General features: G+C 35.9%; 1 protein-coding gene across 6 annotated transcripts in view; it reads right to left on the bottom strand.

Moving 5' to 3' along the window:
- LOC130055220 (carbonic anhydrase 2-like) overlaps positions 1 to 20,232 on the bottom strand; it is a 52,481-nt gene that overhangs the window by 2,694 nt on the left and 29,555 nt on the right. For 3 of the 6 annotated variants that reach the window (XM_056167100.1, XM_056167104.1, XM_056167103.1), the window contains exon 2: positions 768 to 881. In XM_056167100.1, the coding sequence (XP_056023075.1) occupies positions 768 to 798 (31 nt within the window). In that variant the 5' untranslated portion in view covers positions 799 to 881. Of the gene's footprint in view, positions 1 to 767; positions 882 to 2,923; positions 3,051 to 15,922; positions 16,007 to 17,623; positions 17,725 to 20,232 lie in introns of those variants that run through there. The other 3 variants (XM_056167101.1, XM_056167102.1, XM_056167099.1) reach the window with 3 other exon arrangements.

Genomic DNA, 20,232 nt, shown 5'->3' with positions numbered 1-20,232 from the left:
CCTTCTTTTTCGCTTCAAGAGAACATTCCAGAATGAATGAGGTCACTTTTAAAAGCGATCAATTACTTAATTTATTTATCACAGAGCACGACTCGCTGTATTTTCACAAAACGAAAGCAACTACCAGGACGCCCCCTGACAAACATCCGCAAAACCGACTATTTCTCAAAATTGACAGAGTTACCTGTCTTTGATCTGGGCCTCTGTTGCCTGACACTTTGGTGTAAGGGGGGATTTCCCTCCAACAATTTATGACTTGTCTTTGCTCATGGAGCGAAATAAATTCACAGAAACAGATATTGACAGACATATCTATGATGTGATTGTGTGAAATCGACAACTGAAAACTTCATTTTCCAATTGATAATTCATAATGCTTCTCATTACAGAGTATCTGGTTTTGAAGTATTTTAGTTCGGTGAATAACAATGCATGAAGGCCGATGTGCTGAGGTTTAAATACCCAGTTTACAGCAATCATATTCCAACTTATTCCCTGCGTACACACAGCAGAATATTTAATCTGACTTGGTCATTTTAAAGTATATGTTTTAAGAATGTACTGAATTTGTAGAGAAGTGAACATTTAAATCAACCCCCCTTATGTACTGTATATGAATTAGAGAAAATGACTCAATACGATGTACTGGATATTTTCACCTGCAACATTAAATATAGCCATGCTGATACAGATGTGCATTGTTAGCGCAAGATATCGAAGCAACATTGCATATCACTATCTGGAGGTATCGCATTGAAATACCGTACCGTTATTGTTGTGGTATCCCCAGGAACTCATATCCTGCTCGTTGGATGGTTCGGACACAGCGTTGTTCTGGAATTGGTCGATAAGTTTCCGGATGCTTCCGAAAGATCGGGGTTCTGCAACAGAGGACATTTGTTTGGTGATTACAGAAATACAGCTGTTTGCCTGTAACGTTCTCCATATAAGTTCTGTTCTATTGTGCACTCAGTAACGCGCTGCTTACCGAAAGGTTACAAATTAAATACCCAGAAACATGACGCAAATACCCTCTCTGTGAGGTGTTTTGTTGAAGTTTAATGTTCCAGTATATTACTATTAAATATTGCTTAAGTATTTTACTACTAACGTGCTATGATACGAACTATTAGCTTTTATTATAATTAAGTTTGGTAACTTGTCCACGCTACTGCGTCTTGTAATTGGATCATTTCTGTGTTTGATTTTTCCGATCGAAAATGAAATTTTAATCTATTACGTTTTGAACATTTCATAATCTAAATGGTGAAGAACAAAAGGACTATGCATGATATAGGTCAAATTTGGACCCAGCAATTGACTTCCAATATTTTGAAGCAAAATCTATTTTATTTGACTGAAGAGTATACGGACAGCTTTCTTGACCCATGTTTTAATAGAGAGAATTAATAGTATAATATGATGTCATGACTTATCTAGGATTTATCCAATTTGATGAAAAATTGAACATCTCTGTTTTATTTTTCTTTCTGCAATGCACATGTATGTGCATGTGTTTATGAAGGGAAATTCGCATGTTTAATTAACATAAAAGAGCTCGTCTTTCACTGGGGATTTTAATTGTTCTGTACAACTGTTAAGGTCAAAACAATATGTGCAGCAAGCTCTTAATGCATTACGCAACGCGTACCTTTGTACAAGGCCGGGGTCGCCGTGTGAACAGGTAGGGTTGCGTCAAACGTCCCCCACTACAGGCTATGATATCCGGTAACACGGACATGTGACAAATTACAAACATTAGGGATGTTCCAAATGAAATTTAATGATTCACTGACAATAAAAATGTCTATCAATACACGTATGTATATACATATGAGTTTAACTGTCCAAGTTAATAATGCGGATTGAATTCCTTAAGGCGCACCGCTTCTTAGTCTAAACAGTAAAAATGTGTGCATAATTCATATCAAGGAAGACCGCAACTATTGAAATAACTGATATTATCATTTTAAGCAATTAAAAACAATTTCATTTGCTTCGTTTCAGAAAAAGCTTTCAAAAAATATCAAATACGTCTCGCGCATCTGATATTTTAATATAGTTGAGAATAACCTGGTAGAATAATTTTGATACATGTCTCATGTTTGAAATTTTGAAAGAAAAAAAAACCAATTTAAAACTATAAGGACATGCTCTCAGTTTTTCTCCATTAATCTTCATCTATCTCCGTGACATTGGTGCTCAACCATACACAATTTTTGACAGATGACAGTGTATTTAGCAACAATGCACAGAAGTTGCATATTTACATCCGTGTTGACAGAAGCAGACTGAGCGACTTGCAACTTGTAAATCATACATGGCCACCTTTAGCTCATTTTATTCACGGCAATTGAATTCATGAATATGATTACATCATATTTTAATTTCAATTCAAAACTTTTTGAAATTAATGTGTAACATTACACCACCTTCCTTGATTAGATGAGAGTCTTGAAATTCTCATTAAACATTTTAAAAAGCCAGGCATATATGAAAAATTGATGATCATAAAGATTACTTTTTTCACAAACAATTCAAGCGGACCATATTGTCGAGCTCGGCGGATCTAGATATTTTACCTCCTGGTTGCGGTCGCAATAAAAAAAATATATATACAGAATTCATTTTGAAAAGATAGATTGATGATATTTTAATTCCGAGTGACCTAAGTACGCAAAAACTAATGAATTTCAAGATAATTGCTTGGCGTGTTAAAAACTGAGGTTTGCATCAAAAGTTTTATACAAGGATTTGGTTTCTTTGCACATACAATATTTAGGAAGGAGACAAATGAAACACAAAATGAAAAACTGCCCCCAATACTTAAGCATGTAAAGTCAAAAACAATTTTTTAAGATTTTTGGAAACTATGAAATACAATTTTTGAATGAAATTTCCCGATCTATCGATCAAATCTAACCTTTGACGTCCACGACCATCGTGTATTTCTGACTCTTGTTGCCGATACCCATGTTGATTTAAACAGAACGAGCTGAAGTCCGAGCAATGTGCAAGAAAGTTACCAAAAATTTCAGTAAAATAATGATCAGTATCTGAATCTGCTCGTATTTAAAGGTGAGTACTCGGCGCAAAGGACCAAGAAAACGCCACCAATTTGATTGACAGGTTCCCGGGAATTTTCGACCAATCGTAGTGGGCCTCTAGTTTTGATTATAGTGTGAAGGTAGCCGAGTCGATTGTTACACCAATGAATTCAGACGACAAACTATACAGGCATGTAAATCAAATTCTGACAACACGTAAATGATGAATTTTTTATCTTCTTTTTTATAAAACCATATTTAAAACCATACACATTATTTGCTGAATAATAATAAACTTTATTGATGCAATAACATAAATTGTATTTTTTAACTTGAAAAATCTCAGATATTTTACATTGTTTCACTTGTTTCTTGCAAAATGCTTAACTGATACGATCAGGAAAAAAATCCCTTCCACATCGCACCTCACCATTTGTGTGGGTTTTATAAAAAAAAAATCCCCAAATTGTAAAATTTGAAATTGTCCTATAGCCTAAATATTTTTGTGTGGATAATTTTAATTTGAGACTGATATTCGTCACTTTAGATGATTTTAAATGAAATTTGAAAGTTTTAAAACAGACCGATCTGTAATTTTTCGATCTAACTTCACTTTATTCGTCCTTAAATCCAGTTACATATAATTTTATTGAAGTCAAGTCAATTTGTAATCCTGTCTATCGTTTTTCTTTGAACATCTATTTTCTTCCCTTCCCTTCCCGGCCTGCGTCAGTACATGCACGTGATGATATATTGGTTTCTAAACGCGTGTCGGACTACACGACGTCATTCTGAATTATGTTACGGAGAAAAAAAAAATGTTATTTGTCTTGAGATCGATAGGAACAATTTTCATATTGCCATTTTTATTTAGTCAAAGATGGTCACGAGAACCAATTTTCAGAAAACGGCAAACTTCAAATGGGCCTGTTCAGTTCCTTGTAATACGAGAAATACAATAAAAAGAAATGGATTATTGGTTCCATCGCAACTGAACATTCTAATTACAGAGCCAGTTAAGAAATATACACCTAATTAAAATCAGAATTTATCAGTTCATGTTTTTCAATTAGGGATGTGAAATGATCTACTTTTAATTCCATAACTTCCCCGATTAACGGACCGCTAGACACTTTAATGTCAAGATGTGACAGTTGATTGGCATAAAAGGAAAGGCGCCATAAGTCACGAAGCCAGCGAAGTGTGACTAAAATCCTTCTTGCAGAGAAGACTCAGAAAAAGGGATGTAAACCACGAGGGAAGTTTTTGGAAGTTTTTATAGCAAACAAAATGACATTAAATTAGAAAAGTAAGACAGAGAATCTTTATCATTAGACAAACGATATATAATGCCGACAGACATATATTAATCTAATCCTGTGTTTTTTCTTCTGGAGGATCAGTCCATTTGGAGCTTGGTTCTGAACTATAAACTGAATGATTGATAAGAACGCATTATATGACCATAATATAGAAATCAGGCATGCAGAACCATGGACCCCCGCTTTTTCTTTTTTTTTTAAACCGTTCACATTCCGATTTGTTTTTTACATGCGCAGTAAGATATACATACATGTATACTCACAGATCACCCCCATGTTTTCATAGTAAGGTTGTATTGAATAGAAAGAATGTTGAACTCGGATGCATTGAACCCATGTAGCCAAAGACACCCCTCTTTCCCCATCCCATATATGAGGATTTTGAAGTCTGGTCAAAAGAATACAGTGTATGGTTTTGTTGTTGTTGTTGTTTGCTTGTCAAGAATTTTAGACAATTCTGAATTCAGCCCCCCTTAAAAAATTATGTTGCGTGTCTGTAAATACACGGTGGGGTAAACATACATTGCCAAAAGGTATTGTCAGGTGAACGGATTCGTTATTATTTTGGTAATAAATTTTTTCAAACTTTTATTGATGTCTCATTAATCATAAACGAACATAAATTTGATATATAAGCCAAACTTTGAAATAATAAACATTGACATTGATGGGTATGCCAATAAAAAGGCAAGATGTTTTGAATATCGATTCAGTATACCATCAATTTCAGATTTAGTCAATATCAACACGTACTATGTATTTCATTCACACCTTATATTTTGTGTATTTGAGAGAGAGAGAGAGAGAGAGAGAGAGAGAGAGAGAGAGAGAGTTATCAAAGAAGAGAGAGAAATAAAATTAACACAAATTTTTCCTTCGAAAAATTAACTCCACGCCAATGGACTATGAAGTTCGAAATCGCAATACATGTATATGTAATTCAATTTTATATTATATATATATATATATATATATATATATATATATATATATATATATATATATATAATGATATTGAATTCACGTGAATAAAATAATACTTGCTGAGCAATCTAATTTTCAAATTAATAACCGAGATTACGGAACATGTTTTTTTCATAATTAATGAATTCAATATCTAGAACAAAGTTACGAAATAGTTAGCATTTTAATTAGTAAAGACATGAGCTAATTAATAATATGACTTGGGTGAATCTGACCCGCGTACCAGGACGTTATCGTGTGTCAGGAGGTAACGAGTTCCGTTTCTCGTTTTGATCAAATATCAAATGCTAAATAGGGATGTAAATGTACATAAAAAAAGTTCCCTTCTGCAGAGGGCCTTGTCATGCGTCCTCAAGGTTGATTAATTAACGGCGATTATGACCATCGTGTTTTTCAGAGCGACCTTTGTATTACTGAGCATCGTAATTTTCATGTTTAAATCCTCATTTGCATGTGCATTTTCTTTTCTGCAATGAATTCCATTAACACATAATAATTAGGCAGATTACATAAACATTAACATAACACCAGCCTGGAATTTTACATTTTATGAATAAATAAACAACAAATGAAGTGACTGCACAGTTTTGAGTCAAAATTACTTTTGTTACGTAAAAGTACTTCAGTTTGGTATTAAGTATTTATAGCAATTGTTAATCTGTTTAGAGTACTGCAGTTTGATGCTAAGTATTTATAAGTATTGTCACTCCATCTAGAGTACTGTAGTTTGGTACTAAGTATTTATAGGTATTGTGTTCCGTTCAGAGTACTGTAGTTTGGAACTAACTATTTATAGGTATTGTCACTCTGTTTTAAGTACTGCAGTTTGGTACTAAGTATTTATAAGTATTGTCACTCCATTTAGAGCTCGTAAGGAGGGGTAAATCATGACGCTGATGTTGCAGTCACGGGCACGAGGCAGCATTAATTTCTAATCCCTCGCGGGCCTGATCTGATATACCACCAGAAATAGACAAACTCTCAAGCCGCTAAAAACTCGCCACGCTTCTGCCTCCAGCCAAACAATAAAAAAGATCTCCTGACAAACAGGGGGATGGTATTATGGACATAAAACTCAGACAACTCTAATATCACATTAATAAGAAATGTCCTATGGCAGATCTATACACATCAGATTACGAAAATAAGAAAATGTCCGTAAAATACCCGGGTCAGTCTCATCATGGCAATTTCGGACTTCAAACTTGACCTATGAACTCTATTTGTGATATACGTTTTGATCTTGGACATTATACACCGGTAAGTGAGAAAGGTTAAGTCCAAGGACCCGTGGCATTCACACCTGATGCCGAGCGTTTGGCGATGGAACTGTCACTATCTGTTTTAACGACTTAGGTATGTCGCGACCGGGATTCGAACCCTGCTCCAACTTCTAGACCACCGCGGCGGTTGATCTCGCTATGTGATACCCGGGTATGATATTGTTATTGTATAATGATTATTTGTACTCGACTAAGTGCACATACTTATCCATCTATATGGAGTCTAGACGGATTTAGAACACGTTTTCTAATCAAGTTAATTCCAAAACTACCGGTAGATCATTCACATGCGCTGTGTGCTGATTATAATAAATCTAAGCAATGAAAGGTGAAAATAACGAACATTGATCAATCTCATAACTCCTATAAGGAATACAAAATAAAGAGTTGTGCAAACACGGACCCCTGGCCATACCAGAGGTGGGATCAGGTGCCTAGGAGGAGTAAGCATCCCCTGTCGACCGGTCACACCCACCGTAATCTCATCTCCTGTTTATAAACATGATGAATTGCAAGTTCATAACTACTGGTGATTGTTAGCCATGTATTGGATGTTGTTTATGATGCCAAAGTAAAACGACGTTTGAAGAAAATGCCAGAATCCATACATTTAGTACTATTCAACACAATTTCAGTAGCTTGATGTTTTCTCCTTTTATTTCACCATTTCCGAATTCACTAAGACCAAAGACGAATAGAACTTTCCTATCATACTTTTAATTTCATGTACCTGGTCTCTTTTATATTTCTTTATGATGTCAGAGAATATAATCTATTTAAAAACAATTAAATTATCCCAAAGGGCAGTTTGAGATACACTTAGTAAAACACAAATAACATAGTCAGAACACAATCAATCTATTTTTGGTGTAGAATGCGCGCATTTAAAGTACGGGATAACGCTAACGGCGTGTTGTTTGGTATTTATATACGGAAGCCGATAGGTTCCAGGGTATAGAATTAATATCTATTTAACTGGCGGCTGCCACTTAATTCATCTGGCGGCCGCCACTTAATTTGTGTGGCGACCGCCACTTAATTTATCTGGCGGCCGCCACTTATTATCTGGCGACCGCCAGATAGTATAATGTATGTGGCGGCCGCCAGTTAATTTATATGGCGGTCGCCAGATAATAAGTGGCGGCCGTCAGTTAAATTAAGTGGCGGCCTCCACATAAATTAAGTGGCGGTCGCCAGTTAAATAAGTATTAATTCTATACCCTGGCACCTATCGGCTTCCGTACATTTACATGCAATATAGGTTTATTTCTAAAGGTGCAATCCATCACTAACGACCTGTACGTGTATGCTGACACGGCGTTTTGTTTGGGTCCACCTCCCGTATATGTAACACTGTCTCTGGTTAGTTCTACAGATATACATATATCGACAGCCCAGTTAGACTAACCCCGCAATACATCAGACTAAATTGATCACATGGGGAGAAAACAGACAGGGGAAACTTAAAATTTGTTTCCAAAGTCATTTTAAATAAAGGTGACAGTTATCTAGAAACATGTTGAAGAAACCCAACTAGCGACCATAAAAAATAATAATAATAATTTAAAACAAAAACCCCACAAAAACAACGCTGCAACTATGTTTAGCTCTAAATATATATGGGATAAAAGAATCTTAATTGTTAAATAGATGCATTCTTTTCTTCAAATATACGGCAGTGGAATTCAGCACGCTACATACACGCTGTTTACCTGATTGTAAACATGTAATTATACGTGCATAACACAATTTGTTTACACCGACGGCTCTAGATAATGGGGAAATCGACAGACTGAGAAATAACAATGCAGCTAATGTCAGCCACGCGGGGATGGAGTAGCGAAATATACAAATCTTCACCAACACTTTATGTAAATTTCAACAAAAAACTTCCTGAGACAACTGATGGGGGTGGGGATAGAAAGCTTCCTGAAAGGTTGGAAGTTTACCTTGGAGATGATTCATTCATCACTATTTCAGTTTTATTGCATCTCATAAAATTTCATTGCGACATGAAAAAAGAGAAAAGTACATTGCTAATCATACAGAAGATGTATAACAGCAATGAAACAGTCACTAAATATCGCAGAATATAACCCGACTCCTGTTTAGATCACAAGGGGTTTTCATTGCGTTAAAGACAACATCCGAACACACACAGGTAAAGCGATTAATTTCACTTGCGATAATGTGTATACACCGTGCATTTTTCGCATTTCATTTTTGGTCAGTTACATCTATGCACAATTGTAATGCTTACATTTTACAAAAAAAGTAGTCCGTCATAAAAATAAACAACTTGATGAGAAGCCTTCTACACTTCATTTGAAAACCGTTGATTTATCAAAACTGCCATTTTCTGTATATGTAAAACTTTTTCGGTACCAATTTTGATGCACCAGATGCGCATTTCGACAAATAATGTCTCTTCAGTGATGCTCAACCGAAATGTTTGAAATCCGAAATAACTATGAAGTTTTAGAGCTAAATATAGCTATATATACAATTCATTTTATTTCTAGGCGAGAAAATCGTTAAATACTACAAAATAGAATGGTCCTGATCTTGTGTTGGATGTTAGCTCTGAAGGACTATTTTCTCACTATGCAACCTTAATATACATATGTAAGACTGTCTATAAACACCTATATAGTGATGAATTAAATTCTCAAAACATTCAAACCAGTCACGGTAGCTCAGTGGTAGAACGTTTGCTTTGTAACCGGGAAGTCGTGAGTTCCAGCACTTACGCAATATAAGTAGCGATTGTTCCTTCGCCAAATGCTCGGCAATCACGGGTCTTTTTGGTGTAACCTTAAAACGGAGGTCCCGCGTCGCGGCAGACGTTGGCACGTTAAAGAACCCTCATTGCTACGGTCCTGAAATATCTTACGACTAAGATCAAAATTTACAAAGACTGTAATTTCCTTATTTTTCATTTCTTGTAGACTTTCTTAATTAATATGTAATAAGTACATCCATGGTTTATAAAAGTTGAATACATACTTATGACCTTGTGATCGGTATTTGATTATCAAACAGAATTCTTTTTTCCATCTTAGTCGTAAGATATTTTGTGAATAAGGGCCCTGAGCGCTTAGCATAGGTCTAAATGTGTGGTACTCCACCTAGAGCTGGTGATGGCTCAATATTATTGACAAATTCTCGAAGGGACGTCAAACAGACAAAACACTCAAACAAGAAAGTCCTCATATTTAGACTTCGATGGGCATAGTGGATGTCACTTCTACAGGGATATTACAGTGTTTTCCGTCTTATTCCCCGGGAACACCATCCTCCGATCAAAGGTGAAGATAATGAACAGTGATCAATGTCATAACTCCTATAAGGAATACGAAATAAAGAGTTGGGCAAACACGGACCCCTGGACACACCAGAGGTGGGATCAGGTGCCTAGGAGGAGTAAGAATTCCCCGTCGACCGGTCATACCCGCCGTGATCAAAGACGGTATACTATACGGCCTTATTCCCTGACTGGATGCGCAGTGCGGATAACGGCGATCAGCTATAACGACACCCACGTTGAACCTCCTTTGATGGTGAATGAAAGCTATAACAGGTTTCTAATTGCAAACAAGAATTGTTATGGTGATTACTGATGTTGTCCTGTTTGTTTGTCTGTCTGTACGAACCTTGCTCGTAACTTTTCAACGACAAGTGATAGAGCTCTCATATTTCTTATTCCATAATTCTTACTTTTTAACTTTGTAACCTTGGAGTTTGACCTACTTTTATGAAAAGTTAACTTAAACAATATCTCCTGAACTATTTAAGGTAAAGTTTTCGTATTTTGTATATAGATCCCTTATGACAAGATCTTTCATTTGGTTCTCTGTTGCTACCAGGGACAAAGATTTCACAAACAAATCTTTTTTTAAACCGCCGAGGTTTCGAAACGGATACAAACGGGTCAATCCAGACTTTTCTTTTTTGAAAATGGGGAGTAGTGATCTTAGACGGTGCTTTTCCCTAAAACAGGGGGTTGGGGGGTTGGGTTACAACCCTGTTATTAGAATACGATACATATTGTAATTTAATGTCAATGTTAAGAGTTGTTAAATTAGACCACTTGAAATGAAAACTTATTTGGCCTCCATTGGTAACCCTATGAATTAGATGAATATGACAAGTAAATATTCATAATCACGAGACATTTATAGATAAACAGTATGTCAAATGTAAGCTTCTACTGACTTCCCACTACGAAGTGCTGGTCCGGAGACAAAATGGGGAACAGGCAGACAGACAGACATCTAATGTAGCAAGCATAGCTTGTGTGGGATATTCAAATTAACTTTAAACTCATCATGTAAGTATACGCATATATTCTTCGTGTGCAATATTGGTGACGGGGCATACACATACACACCACCCTCTCCCCCACGGGGAAAGAATGGTGCTGGACACTTTAACGGTATATCATACAGTCCCCATGTATAGAGCGTGTAACCTTGTGCATAACGTTAATCCATCATATTTGTCAATAAATAAAATTAGTATTAGGGCGTTCATTGAACAGGCTTTACGAGGGTCTTAATTTTTTGGCAGTTAGCATTAACGAACAGTTACTGTAAGTACTTCAATTATCGGTAACTAAGTGCAGTCTGTCATTCTGCTGATTACAATGTGCAGTGTTTGAGTCATTGTTCCGTAATAAAGACGACAGTATCATCCTAATGACGAACAATAAATGTTTTATAAATAGCTGCAACCCTTAGTAGTATGCCTGACGACTTGACAATGTCTGTTTGAAAGTTGACATAAAATGATTTGTTCTGTGGGAAAATTCTAAGAAACTCAACAGTATGCACACGAACGCAAATGTCATTAGAAAATGTGCAGCAGAATTTTTATGAATTTGATACCGTCTATGACCTTACCTACAAGCATTTTCATTGACTGCTTTTTAATTAACTAACAGTCCTTATTCGCACTCAATATCCAAGTTTCACATTTTCATGGTAAGAGTATAACCTTATTAAAATGTTATAGTCATATACAAGTACTACTACGATATCAAGCGTCTAGCGGATGGAGAAGGGGGAGGGTTTTTAAAAATATATTTTTCTGTTATATATCATGTAAATCTGATATTCTGAAATCAAGAGTTTATTTTTTTCCCTCTACTGTATGTGACAAAATGGTGAGACAGTGTTGCAAGTCTAAAGCTTAGTACATGTACCAAGTAAATGAGTGTAAAGTAGCAACTAGGTATGTACTATGTGTGAAGAATGTACATGTAATATCCACTGAAACATTTTGATAATACATGTGATTTTAATAGTTACAATGAAAAGGTAAATTTCTAATTATTCTTTATTGCTTTGATGGGAATAATAGGATGCACAAAAGGAAACTAGAGGAAATACTGACCGAATATATTCGCTAGAGGTCTGCTAAAACGCACGTGCCACCTCCCAGACCTCCACTGTTGTGATAACCCCGCGAGTTTGACCAAAAGGTCAACAGACACTCACAGTTATAGATAACCTTTGTCAAATATAAGTTTCTACTGAATCCCCGTTACCAAGTTGTGACCTGTAGATAAATACTTATTCTGATATATCTAGCAAAAGTTTCTAAAGGGAGAAATATTCTTTCTGACTTCCAAGTTTAAGTAAACGGTATTGTTATTTATAACAAAGTATACGACAACCGCCGATAACAAGTAGGGCCCCCTCTGGGTAAGACCTAGACACTTTTATGATATATCATAGTCTCCAAGCAGAGTATACCATCAATGCAGTAACTGTTTTACACCGTATGAATGTAAGTGTTTTGGTGTTTATTGTAACGATGTAGAGTTTTCTAATAGTTTCATAGTTAGCGGAAATGCACATTTAGTGTAATGTAATTCAATTATCGGTCGCTGAGTACGATCTGTCGGTGTGAGTGCAATTTGCAGTTTTTTGAGTCCTATTTCTGCGCTAAGAGTGACAGTATTATGCTAATGAGGTGACGTAAAGACCCTTAGCTTCAATTCCTAGTGGAATGACTGACAATTTGTCGCTTTGAAAGTTGGCATAAAATTATTAAATCCTGTCAGAAAATGATATGAAATTCAATAAATGTGCACACGAACGCAATGTCATCAGAAAAAGCGCAGCATATGCAAATTTATCCTAATGAATTAAAGATTGCTACTGACAGAAGGCCTTACCCATCTTAATTTCCATTGGCTGCATTTTGTCTAAAAGACAGACCGAAGGTGCAGTCAAACTTTTACTTTCATATTTCCATGGAAATTTTATCGATATACTAGATACAAAATATACATAAAATTAACCGTGTAATAATACTAAGTCATATTAGACCATAACCATTACCTATATGATACCTTACAAATGGCGTCCAGCTGCGGTAAAACACCACGGCGAAGTTATAATTCATATATTTGTTTGTCCAAATTATACACACTGCAGAAATGTATTGCTACATGCCATACAGAATATTACAGATTGCTATAATCAACAACCTACACTTGAACTGTTGTTATACGGTAATCCTAATCATGGACTATCAATTGATATAAAATATTTGAAGCAGTACAAGCCTTAATCGCTGCAACAAAACTTTTTGTTAATTGCTTTCATGTTTAAAAATTTGAAATAATCTACTGTAACTTATTTCTGTTCAAACCAGTATTTCTTTTTGCGTGTTTTTGTTTTGTTCTTTTTTCTACATCTACAATGTTTTCCTTCTCTTGTTTCATGGTTATTTTCATTAGTACATATAATATAGTTGTATCTCTTTCATTTATTTATTATATCTATATATGTAGATGTGTTTGATTCATTGTGACCCTGATGTAGGGAGAGGGCTGAAATGGGCTATGCCTGCTGCCCAATCCCATTCACTTATTAGTGGAGAAAATGTTATTTAAATAAAATAATTCCTAAAAGAGTACAATAAAGCTCTCAGTTTAACTGTACTCAGTTTCCAGCGCATGGGTAGATACAGCTGCAGACAATTCACATTATTGTTTTAACAATTGGTCATTTGAAGTTCAGAGCAGTTTCTGATCTAACCTTTTCCCACATGTTTCTAACAAATGTCCCCAGTAAGTGCAACATGCAGTTACAGTGGTTGTTAATATCGGACGCTTACTGTGTGAAACACAAAACTTCGCTATTTTTTCATAATTTGTTTCAATGGATAAACCATTTTGTGATACTTGTGTGGTAAATAAGGTATAAATGAGATTATATAACGCTAAAACACCGAGATTTTCCAGGTTTCCTTTGGTGAAATGATCCGGTTAATTTGACCACTACGCGACTACACACAGTTATGAGGACCTCAGACAGACTGTGTGCCAACCCTAAGTTTCTGCTGATTTCCCATTACTCACGGTGCTCTCTGTAGCCAGATGTACAACGGACAGGCATCACTGTTTGATGTCTTCAGCTTTCATAATGATTATCGGGTATCGTATACATTGTTAAGTACAATACATATGAAGACTAAACACGTGGGAGCCCCCCCCCCCCCCCCCCCCCCCCGCGGAACAATTGGATAAGCGTTGTATAAGGGTACAAAAGTCTGTATCATTAATCACTTATTATGAACATCACTTATTATGAACATCACTTATTATAAACATCATTGCTTGGCGTTTATTGCAACGGTGCAGAATTTACAAGGGAGTAATTATCTTGGCAATTCGCATACTTACACGGTTAATTTTATGTATTTCAATTATCGGTAATTAAGAACGATTTGTCACACAGCATTCTATTCCTATATAGAGTACTGTTCTGCCCCCCCCCCCCCCCCCCCTCCCCCAATGTGAACTTATGTCTTCTACAGATGCTGTATCTCTACTAAAGTTATAAATGTTCATTTTGTTAATTAATGAGATTGACTGCTTTCATGATTTTCTGTTTTGACGTACTTGTAATTGCATTGTCTGTGTTCCTCCTGTATCATGCCATGATTTGAGTGAAGTAAACTGAACTGAACGGGACATCTACAGTATTACGTAATGACGCAAAGTAGAGCTCTTTAATTTCAGGTTTCAGTCCTTTGACTGACAAGTTCCAAGTTTTAAATTCGGCAAAAGTAATGAAATTTAATAAAACATGGAAATGTCATCAGAAATTGTGCAGTATATGCAATATTTTCTTAATGAATTAAATGTCACTCCTGAAGACCTGAACCATCTGAATTTCCATTGGCTAACACAAAGACCAGATGTGCAGTCAATATATCAATTTAAATAATAAAGAAAGCCTAAACACGAGTCACATCAAGCCATACATATTCCACAAACTACAAATGGCACCCAACTGCGGTAAATATCAAGGCAGTAATAGATCATATCCGAGCACTGCAAATATGTCATTAGTTACCAGCGTGGGGAGATAGATAAAATAAAACCTCACAAAAATATCATCTTTTTGTTTATAAAAATTGATACAAACAGACTTCTGAAATATTAACTTTTCCACTTGATAGCATCGTGAATTCACTGAGAAATAAAACACGACCCATTCCGCATGCGCAACCGGGTTGATCACCGTGCATGAACTACAATTTGGACAGAAACTTTTCTATAACATCAAATTGTTTTCAATCGATAAAAGTTACTAATTTTTTTTTGCCATTTTGGAAGTTCTATTCGCATGCTGAGGACACCTTTACCTTCTTTAACTTTTGATAGTAAGTAAAACGAAATTTCTGGCTAAAATTGAGTTCATGTAATAAATATTGTAAAAAACTAACGCAAACTTTATACCAAAGAGTTGAAATAAATGAAAAAATAGGTCGAACTATACAGTCTGACTTCGTCTTCATTTTCAAATCATATAAAACAACAAAGAAGAAGGATTTATCTTTTTGGTGTGAAATAATGTTTCCCGCAAAACACACCGAATATAGCGAACATTTCCATGATAATAGAAAAGTTTAAATGCCAATTCAAAGGGATTATTAAATTATATATAGTATACTATATATCTTTAAAAAAAAAATTTTGCCGGACGATATAATAGTACGTTGAAGACATCCTCAAAATAAAAGAAATATGAATAGGAAATACACCTACAATGTTAGGCAGGCGGTAATATAAAATCATTTGAGTTTATTTCACATAAATTTCAAAATATAAAAATACAGTATATTCTAAATTTGATACAAACTATTTACCAGTACATTATCTCTTTGAAAAAATCAAAATGAGGTTTTAATCTTTTGTAATTATGAATAGCTTATATCTCTACTACTTTAGAATTTCAGTTATCAAAACGTTTCAGTCTACTCTTACCGGCTGTGGTGAATTTCTAGTTGTGAAAAGCGGTCGATTATCGGGAGGGAACGTTTTACTTAAAACCTCTTGCGCAAAATGCTGACTCGCACTGAATCAACCAATCAGTAGCGACCTCGTGATTTCATATTAAAATATGATAGATTTAAAGTGAACAAGTATTGGTAATGTCGTCTACGGTTGCAACCCCTAAGATTGCGGGAAACCATTCATTCGCGTTTTTAGAAGTCATTTTCAGGTGCATCAGATATAACAAAGGGCATTTAGAGCAAACATTCAGCGATATCTTTGATGCGACCTTCAAGAAGGATGGAGGGTGAACTAAGCTAAGGCGTCATTTAAGCCAGAAGTAAAGTAGAGCGGGCACTGCCTATTAGGTCGTTGGCTTCTAAATATTGTAACACTTTTGGGGTACTTGTAAAAGGGCAGAGATTAAATAATGAACTCTATGATACATAGCTCTAAACACATATAAATACCCGTCTTTCATTCAATATAATACAGAAATGAAACTGCACACTTCTGTAGTCCCGTATCGCTGGTTTCCGTAAACAGCGTCTGAACAGGCAGTACAGTCGCATTCTTTAGTAGCACTAATACGACCATTTTGTGCTTTTTATCAGAATTAGCCACGGAAACAACGCATGTATGCGATTGCTGATGACATTGAAAGTGTTGACAGTTTTTTGCAAGTTTTCTGCATAACTGTCAGAATAATCATCCATTTGACTGCCATTGCCAGGCAGGACCAGACAGAACTGTTCATCAATAAAACAAAATCGTCAAGATGGGTCTTCCGTGCTATAAGCAGATAAAATCTAATCATGTATACAATATGTACATTTGCATATCGAAAGTGAATTTTGTAAACTTAATTTGTGACAGTCGATCACCGGAAAAGCCGGTCTTATGGAATGGCAAGACGCGATAATATGATTTATCACGCCATACATCAGCCATCAAGAACCTATTTTCGTTAATTTCAACCCCCAACCCCCATGGAAGCGTAAATACGCACAGTAGCCGGTGTTATGGTTGCTGACCAGAATGGGTGACACTATTAAGGATATTACACGAGAACTTAAGTGATTTCAGCCTTTAGTGTCAGTTTGTGAAGCTGTCATTCTGATAGCAACACTTTGAAGGACTTAAATAAAGATTTCGTGGGTGACGCTTCTCGCGAACATTAAAAACTCGTGTATAATACGGAATCAACTGTATCTACGACAAGGACACAGGGGGACCCAGAAACAGACCCCTCAATACAAAATATCCCAAGGTACACAGAGCACGATTTGATTTTAATTTATTACCCTTGTAACAGCTCAAGTATTTTACCAGCACGCTGTGTATACACACCAGAGTTTTAAATTAAAATGGTTTTCCGATAGATAAAAAAGAAGTCTAACCCAAAATATGAATATTTGTTCAAAGGTAGAACAACTCGTACTGAATACCCCAGTAGCAAATCAATAGATTAGTTGCCAATATTAATTTGTCATTTAACAAAAGTGTATAAAAAGATATGAATGTCGTAAAAGAAAATTCAATCGTAAGGTTTAATTACATGTATTCAACGTATTTTTCTATTTTCAAAAAAAGTAATAATATGCATTTTTTTTATTTGCAAAAATAATAATAATAATAATTTTTAAAAAAATGATATTTAAAAAGTCTTTCTTTTTCTTTAATTGGTCTTACCTCACCAAGTGTTCTCCAGCTATTATTGAGAATACTGTGTATTCAGAAAGGCAATAAGGGGTATTTACTCAGCCCGCGGCGACGGTAGTTGTGGAGGATCTGTCGTTGATAAAAACGTACAATAAAACGCTGACCTTGGTGCACCCCGGCCTGGCTCTCCACATACAGAGATAAAGGCTCCTTTATCGGACAGGCACCTATGATACCCCTCAAATATTAACAGTTTAAATACTAGTAAAACGCTTTGTTATAATACAATTCAAAAATCAAAGATCAATTAATAGGAATGTTGATTTTAGGTTGAGTTAATAATTACAGAGCACACATCAACGACCTTCTCAGGTTAGAGTGCAACGATATACCGATAATCATTTACTTTCAGGCACGCCATCCCCCAATTCACAGCGAATTTGTATTTACAGAGTACATATGGGCGACTTTGTCTCCTTAGACTGTAAAAATCGCCAATTTAAAATGCAACAAAGTAACACATCATATCCCAATACAGGTTTATATTACACTGTAATAGACCATCCCCCAATACAGGTTTATATTACACTGTAACAGACCATCCCCCAATACAGGTTTATATTACACTGTAACAGACCATCCACCAATACAGGTTTATATTACACTGTAACAGACCATCCCCAATACAGGTTTATGTCACACTGTAACAGACCATCCCCAATACAGGTTTATATTACATTGTAAAAGACCATCCCCCAATACAGGTTTATATTACACTGTAACAGACTATCCCCAAATACAGGTTTACATTACATTGTAACAGACTATCCCCCAATACAGGTTTATATTACACTGTAACAGACCATCCACCAATACAGGTTTATATAACACTGTAACAGACCATCCCCCAATACAGGTTTATATTACACTGTAACAGACCATCCACCAATACAGGTTTATATAACACTGTAACAGACCATCCACCAATACAGGTTTATATTACACTGTAACAGACCATCCCCCAATACAGGTTTATATTACACTGTAACAGACCATCCCCCAATACAGGTTTATATTACACTGTAACAGACCATTCCCCAATACAGGTTTATGTCACACTATAACAGACCATCCCCCAATACAGGTTTATATTACACTGTAACAGACCATCCCCCAATACAGGTTTATATTACACTGTAATAGACCCTCCCCCAATACAGGTTTATATTACACTGTAACAGACCATCCCCCAATACAGGTTTATATTACACTGTAACAGACCATCCCCCAATACAGGTTTATATTACACTGTAACAGACCATCCCCCAATACAGGTTTATGTCACACTGTAACAGACCATCCCCCAATACAGGTTTATATTACACTGTAACAGACCATTCCCAATACAGGTTTATATAACACTGTAACAGACCATACCCCCATACAGGTTTATATAACACTGTAACAGACCATCCCCCAATACTGGTTTATATAACACTGTAACAGACCATCCCCCAATACAGGTTTATATAACACTGTAACAGACCATCCCCCAATACAGGTTTATATTACACTGTAACAGACCATTTCCCAATACAGGTTTATGTCACACTGTAACAGACCATCCCCCAATACAGGTTTATGTCACACTGTAACAGACCATACCCTAATACAGGTTTATATTACACTGTAATAGACCCTCCCCCAATACAGGTTTATATTACACTGTAACAGACCATCCCCCAATACAGGTTTATATTACACTGTAACAGACCATCCACCAATACAGGTTTATATTACACTGTAACAGACCATCCCCAATACAGGTTTATGTCACACTGTAACAGACCATCCCCCAATACAGGTTTATATTACACTGTAACAGACCATCCACCAATACAGGTTTATATTACACTGTAACAGACCATTCCCAATACAGGTTTATATAACACTGTAACAGACCATACCCCCATACAGGTTTATATAACACTATAACAGACCATCCCCCCATACAGGTTTATATAACACTGTAACAGACCATCCCCAAATACAGGTTTATATTATACTGTAACAGACTATCCCCCAATACAGGTTTATATTACACTGTAACAGACCATCCCCCAATACAGGTTTATGTTACACTGTAACAGACCCTCCCCAATACAGGTTTATATAACACTGTAACAGACCATCCCCCAATAGAGGTTTATGTCACACTGTAACAGACCATCCCCAATACAGGTTTATATTACACTGTAACAGACCATCCCCCAATACAGGTTTATATTACACTGTAACAGACCATCCCCCAATACAGGTTTATATTACACTGTAACAGACCATCCCCAATACAGGTTTATATTACATTGTAACAGACCGTCCCTTAATACAGGTTTATATTACACTGTAACAGACCATCCCCCAATACAGGTTTATATTACACTGTAACAGACCATCCACCAATACAGGTTTATATTACACTGTAACAGACTATCTCCCAATACAGGTTTATATTACACTGTAACAGACCATCCACCAATACAGGTTTATATTACACTGTAACAGACTATCTCCCAATACAGGTTTATATTACACTGTAACAGACTATCCCCCAATACAGGTTTATATTACACTGTAAC

Source organism: Ostrea edulis, chromosome 5 (genome assembly GCF_947568905.1).
Source record: "Ostrea edulis chromosome 5, xbOstEdul1.1, whole genome shotgun sequence".
Lineage (NCBI taxonomy): Eukaryota > Metazoa > Mollusca > Bivalvia > Ostreida > Ostreidae > Ostrea > Ostrea edulis.
This window is presented reverse-complemented; position numbering and strand designations above follow the sequence as displayed.